Source organism: Bactrocera latifrons, unplaced genomic scaffold, assembly GCF_001853355.1.
Source record: "Bactrocera latifrons isolate USDA-ARS-PBARC rearing strain unplaced genomic scaffold, ASM185335v1 scaffold_5, whole genome shotgun sequence".
In the NCBI taxonomy this organism is placed as follows: domain Eukaryota; kingdom Metazoa; phylum Arthropoda; class Insecta; order Diptera; family Tephritidae; genus Bactrocera; species Bactrocera latifrons.
The window spans coordinates 578,066-584,874 of NW_017537156.1; the positions used below are offsets into that span (position 1 = coordinate 578,066).

The window sequence follows — 6,809 nt, forward strand, 5'->3', positions numbered from 1 at the left end:
CGATTTATCAATAAAATTCAACTTTTATGAATTTGTACACCATAACGTTTATGTGGCTTAATTGTGTGAGCACAAGTGTATATATAAAATATTTAAGTCGCTTCGCATGATAGCTATTTGCTCTAGTGGTCCGATCTGAATAATTTCTTTGTATAACAAGAGCTGAGTTGAGCAATAATCTATACCAAATTTCATGAAGATATATTGTCAAAAAAAAATATATTTTATACAACGAATTGAATTTTATCGATCACTTTATATCACAGCTATAAGCAATAATGGTTCGATCTGAACGGTTTCTTATCAAATTGCCTTATTGTAATAGAAAAAATTCCATGCTCAATTTTGTGAAGATATCTCGTCAAATGAAAAGGCTTTCCATACAAGTACTATATTTCGATCGTTCATTTTGTATGGCAGCTATATGCTATAGTGGTCCAAAATAGTTGATTTTGTGAAAGATACACCTTTCTGTAAAGAAAAGCACGTGTGTAACATTTCAAATCGATGACTCAAAAAGTATAGGTTCCAGTATATATAGACAGATGGGCGGACATGGCTAAATAGGCCAATGCTGATTATATATAATCTATAAATTCTCCGACGTTTCCTTCTAAACGTTATATATGTATGTGTATCTAAAACATAACTTTTTTTAAACTTTGCTTAAATTTTTATGTCTACGGCCCACTGTGCGGCGTTATGATTGAATGTGTGAATGAATTTAAAATGTTGAAATACTTTCACACATTTTGCAAATCAGTTGTTGTTGATTCTGTCGTTTCTTTTTTTTTTTTTTTGTTTTTTGTTGCGTTTATGGCTTCAGGGTCTCACCATTGCTACACAGATCAAATGAAGTAGTTCTCAAACTCCGTCATTTGACTAGAAAACAGATGCGGCTGTTGTTTCACATTGTTCTTATTATTGTTGTAACAGAAGTTTTCGCGCTGGTGTTGTAATATGCTTACATTGCTGCTACACAACGCACACACACACGCACACATACGTATATGTATGTATGTTTGTATGGTAATTCGCAAGCTGCCGATCTTATAACCTCGGCTAATAATAAATTTCGTGGCAATATCATCGCCATTGATGAACGGTTAATTCGAATCGCATCGATTACACGTACGTATTCATGCACAGGCACACACACACGCCTTTGATGGCAGTGCCAGAACAGAGGGGGGGCGTACGCTGCGGACGTCGATGATACTTTGCACAGCTGCATTTTGAGCTAATATTTGTGCGTGACTGTCCAATCATGTTGCATGTGGCAGGGGCATGAGTATTAGGCAGTTGCGAATTCCATCTGGGAAATGTGGGCAACATCTAACGGCCTGCGAAATGTTTGTGTAGCGCGCATTCACTCAAGCAGAGTTCCATTTCGCTGTTTGGTGATAATTCGTTAGGCACGGTTATGCGCCAGCTAAGACCGTTATGTGGTGCATGTACTCGACGGTCGAAGAGTTCTTGGAAAATGAACCAATGAGTTGACTATGTCGTGGAATTGAGGCGAATTTTGTACACATTTTCTAAGGGTCATATCAATACTCGTTTATTTGGTGGGAGAAGGGCTCAAGGGCACACGCTGAAAATTTTCATAATTAACTCAATGATATGGAAAAACTACGGATGTGGTATATATATAGCTGATTTATAGCTAGTTGTATGATTTGAAATGTGTTCTGTGTGTGCTCAATTTCACTTTCACCACCATTTCTACACCATTACATTCCGCTTAATCAGTTTTTAATTGACTCAAATGCCGCATTTGCTTAATTTGATGCGTGCTTTTTTTTGTGTTTTAATCCGCGGTCTTATGATTGAGCACTGTGTGGATACTGCGTGCGTTGATCAGTTCGCTTACACCCTCGTTGACCTAACCTCTTTAAATGCTTCTCGTATAAGCACGTTGCTTCCATTGTCTTCATTGTGTCCATATTTCAACTGATTTAGATAAAAATTATTTAATTAGAAGTACTCATATTAATCTAACCAAATTTAAGCAACTTTATTTACATTTTCAACAATATTTCTTATTTTTCTTGTTTGCTTTTAGAACATTATTTCTTTATGTATTCGGCCAGTACCATTGCAGCTGCGAGTATCGCCGCCGCCCTCAGTGGTTTGAACTGGTATTTACGCTCCGGACCAGACTTTCGTCATCTATTGGATTTATTAATCGATTTGACTAGCATTGAACCGGTAAGCAGTTTATAGACTGTATTATAAATTTTAAAAACTTTAATTAGTATGTTGATATTTAATTAAGGTTATGTTAGTATATATATAATATTTTACTCTTAAGTGCATTATCAAAATTAAGTGATTTATATTATAAAATTATAGCTTAAGTAGGTTTCTTCTTCGTTATTGGCGTAGACACCGCTTAGGCGATTAAAGCCGAGTTTACAACAGCGCGCCAGTTGTTCTTCCTTTTCACTGTTTGGCGTCAAGACTCCAAGCGTAGCTAGGACCATCCTCACCTGGTCTTTCCAACGGAGTGTGGGGGTTCCTCTGTTTCCCTCGGTGGGTATTGCTTCGAATACTCTCAGAGCTGGAGTGTTTTCATCCACTCGGACGACATGGCCTATCTCTTATTTCGCTGAACTATGTTAATGACGCTGTATATCTCGTACAGTTCATCGTTCGATCAGCTGCAGTATTCCTCGTTGGCAATGCGCAAAGGACCGTAAATCTTCCGCAGAGCTTTTCTCTCAAAATCGGGAATGATGAGTGACTTGTAGAATTTGGTCTTTTTTCGTTAAGAGCGGATTTTACTTCTCAATTGCTACTTAGTCCGAAGTAGCACTTGTTGGCATAAGTTATTCTGCCTGGGATTTCCAGGATAGACGGAATTATCTAGAACCTCGAAGTTATGACAGTGACGTGGGAGCCAAGTCGAGAATGCGCCGACTGATGATGCATGCTCCTTATCAGTTCTTCGCCGCCGTATTTCAATTGCCCTGCTGGCAATCCATCGGTCCCCGTCGCTTTGTTGTTCCTCGATGAGCCTCAATCCATTTGGATATTTTTCATCATGGAAGCTGAATTTACCGACCGTTGTGCCGAAGATACCCCCTTTGCCCACCATAGCGTTAAAGTCGCCCAGCACGATTTTGTTGTGGCTCTCATAGAAGGCTTATTCAGTCACATCGTGCTTTTCTTGATGACGTGGGCGCAAATCAGCGATTTGATGAAGAACTTCGCTTTGACCCGGATTGCGGTTAGGCGTTCATCCATCGATCTGAATGCCAGTAGTTGGCGACGGAGTCTTTTTCCCATCACGAACGCCACATCGACCGTGCGCTCCTGTATCCATCGCATTTCTAGTCGGCGGTGATGTAACTCTTCCGCTTGTTTTGATCTTTTCATTGGAGGTGCTTTTTTACGTGGCGGGTCCCGAAACCAGTGCACAGCCTTGGGGACCGACGATTTGATTTCTCACTTTAGCTCGTTTTTGGCTTGGTTTTTGGCTACTCAGACGATACTTGGTCTTAGACCGAAAGCCGTGAGCTGCTTGAGCCAAATGTTAGAGAATCGTTTCTGACCGCATGGATTGGATTGTTCAAATTACATTTATTTATACATTCGTCAATTTCTTGTTTTTCAAATATAATTTTATATAATTTCTTTCTAAATGATTTTTAAATCATAAAAAGAACGCCTGTAATCACACTTTGTGCAAAAAAATTTAAAAGAAATTACTGTCTCGCCATTAAAAGTTAAGTCACCCCTTGTAGGGTGCCTAATCCTCGACTTGCAAAACGATTCGCGTTGCATAATTTTCCGCTGTCAATGCCAGAGGTGAGTCAATCAAGGCGTTTCCGAAGAAATTTGTAAACAAATTATAGAAGCAACAACAGATTCGCGCTACTTCACATGGTTTTGTTGTTTTGGTTTTTGTTGATTTTGTAGCAAAATTTAATTGCATTTTAATGGTGCGTTTAATCGTATGCACACCGCATGTGACATTCGTGCCTTGCTTCGATTCGAAAATATCCTATGTTTCCAATTTATATGCTGTTAATTAATTTTTACGGCGTTCCATTAATTTGCAAATGAGCAAATGGGCGGCAGGAGAACGCATTAAATCGCACACACCGGCGTTCAAATTTGCCTTCTCATACAATGATGCGATTGTATGTACAGACATACATACTATATGCATTTAATGCGTACATAGCCTAAGGTTCAGTATTGGAGAGTGCGACTGTGGACACTTGGCTGCATTGCGGTGCTTTTGAAATAATGCTGTCTTTTGTTTTGAGGCGACAAAGCGTGTGTAACCTTTTATTCATTTCGCTTATGTTTGCTTTATTTCACTGCAATTTTATTTGATAATGAGCGAATCATATTCGAAGTGACATGCATACTTGTGTGCCAAAACAAGAAAGTGGCATTTTGTCGAAGCGTCAGTGCGAGGACAGACTTACGGACATACAAGTGAACATATAAACAAACGGCGCTTTAGTTATCAATGTTTCTAATTAGAGTATGCACTTACTTTTGTATCGAAATTTGCTGACAAGAATACATACACATGCTGTTTAGGGGTAAAGCACTTTTTTATAAAGAGTGATCAATTTCGAGATTCCCTACTTAAAAAAAAAAAACACAGAAACTTCAAATTTAAAAGGAAATGCTTATTATCATTCTTTGGCATTTAGTTTTTGAAGATTACTTCTTCAAATATTCACTGCGGCTGCGGCTGCGTCTCAGATGATCCATCCGTTGTGTTTTATGAGTTTTTCGATGACCAGTTCCTGCATTTCGACTAGTAACTGGTGTGTGACGTATGATGTGTTGAATTTTGCGGGATTGTCCGCATTGACTTTAGACTTTACATATACCCACAGAAAATCATACGATCTTGGTGGCCACTCGACCGGCCAAAACGTGAAATTATCTGCTCACCGAAGTGCGCTCTCAATAAAGGTCCCCGTGATCACGAGCTTCAATGTCAGGCATCACATCGGTTATCATGGCGCGTTAACGGTCGCCATGGACGGTTATGTTTCACCGGAATCATTTTTGAAGAAATTTTGAACGATGGTACCACTAGCTCACAAACCACGCCAAACTGTTGTTTGTCTGGATGAAATGACAGCGCTTTAATCTCTTCAGTTTGCCCAAATGTGATAATTTTGCTTGTCTACATTTTCATTGAGCCAGAAATCGGATTCCACGTTGAACGAAATTTGGCTCGGAAACGTCAGATCTGCTTGGAACATTTCAAGAGCGCATAGAGCAAAGCTTTATCGCTTTGTCAAAGCACAATGAGCGGGCAAATTGCCAAACAATTACTACTTAATTTGTACCCAATTAATTAGTGCTTAATTGTTTGTCAATTAGTTCTTAGCTATTAATTGGTACTTAATTAGCAGTCAATGAGCACTTAATTGTCACTTAACTCGTGCTTAATTGTTACTCAATTAGTGCTTAATTGTCACTATTAGTGCTAATAATAATAAATAATAGTGTTTAATTGCTAGTTAATTAGTGCTTAATTGTTTGCCAATTAATTCTTAGCTTTTAATTAGTACTTTAATTCTCAATTGTTAGAAAAAAAAAATAGAATGCTCTTAAGTATAGCAGCTAAATTAAATTTAAGTTACTACAAATTAAGCAAGTTAACCAACCACGCTACTATTAATAACATAAATAAGTACAAATCGCTGGCACAAAAACACATTTACTCATCATTCTCACTTTTTCAGGGATGCCTGCTCGAATGCATACAGAAAATGGAAATCATCTTCGAAGAGCACAGTCGGAATCTGCCGTCGTATGTAAGCTCGGTGGAGCCGTATCCTCAGCAGCAGCAGCAAGTGTCAGCGGAGCAGTCACACCAGCAGCAGCAACAACAACAACATCATCAGAATCAACAAAAACAGCAACAACATGTGCATACAATGTGAGCGCAACTCGGCAATATTGTAAATTTAAATAATTTTTTGCTTAAATTTTGCAAAAAGGAACAAGGACAAACAAAATTAGAAGCGCAACCCGCATTCAGCATTCTTCGCGTAACGCCACGCGTTTTCAAAAAGCAAAAGTAACTGTGAAAGTAAGCAATTTGAATGTTGAAACAATTTTTTTTTTTTTTTTTGAAATTTCACGTTATCTCAGGAATTTATATATATATATTTTTGGAACTCCGTATACAATTTAAAAGCACTACTTTCGCTGCAAAGTAAATGCTCGCATACATGCGTATATAATGTATGTTTACAGAAATCCAAATTTTGTTCGTAAAATGTGTGCAGAAAATAGATTAGCTAGAAATTTGTTATTCAACTCCATATGAGTTGGTTTCGAGTGTTGCCTACCTTTAGGCGATTAGCATGCATTAGCATCGTGAGGGCGGACGGCGGTGCTAAAATACTATTGTAAACGCTATTTGTTCACTAAGTAATAAGAAAGCAGTCAGTTGTTGCAGTTTATATACCTACACATACATATATACATGTATGTATGTTTTTTTAATTTTTTCTATTTGCAGAAAAGAATGAACATGTAAAATATTACTTATTTATGCTATTATTATTATTATAATTATACATTATATGCATATACTGCCAACCTACCTAAAAAAAAGCACACACACACATAGATACGCATAAAGAAAAATCAAACTCTTGTCAGTTTATTTACCTACATTTATACTTAGTTTTATAAGTAAGGAAGTAAGTAAGTAAGTTAACCAAAATTTTCATATGGATTTGAATGAATGATATATTTAGCATGTAAGGGGAAATGTACTAAATGAATTAGTATTGCGAATGAACACATACACACAC

At 37.6% G+C, this 6,809-nt stretch overlaps 1 protein-coding gene across 1 annotated transcript in view; it reads left to right on the top strand.

Moving 5' to 3' along the window:
- The window catches only part of LOC108973665 (G1/S-specific cyclin-D1), a 105,315-nt gene extending 98,798 nt beyond the window's left edge, over positions 1-6,517 (top strand). The window contains exons 4-5 of the mRNA XM_018941067.1: positions 2,066-2,211; positions 5,727-6,517. Coding sequence (XP_018796612.1) covers positions 2,066-2,211; positions 5,727-5,927 — 347 coding nt within the window. The 3' untranslated portion in view covers positions 5,928-6,517. The remainder of the gene's footprint in view (positions 1-2,065; positions 2,212-5,726) is intronic.
- Positions 6,518-6,809: the final 292 nt, after the last annotated feature.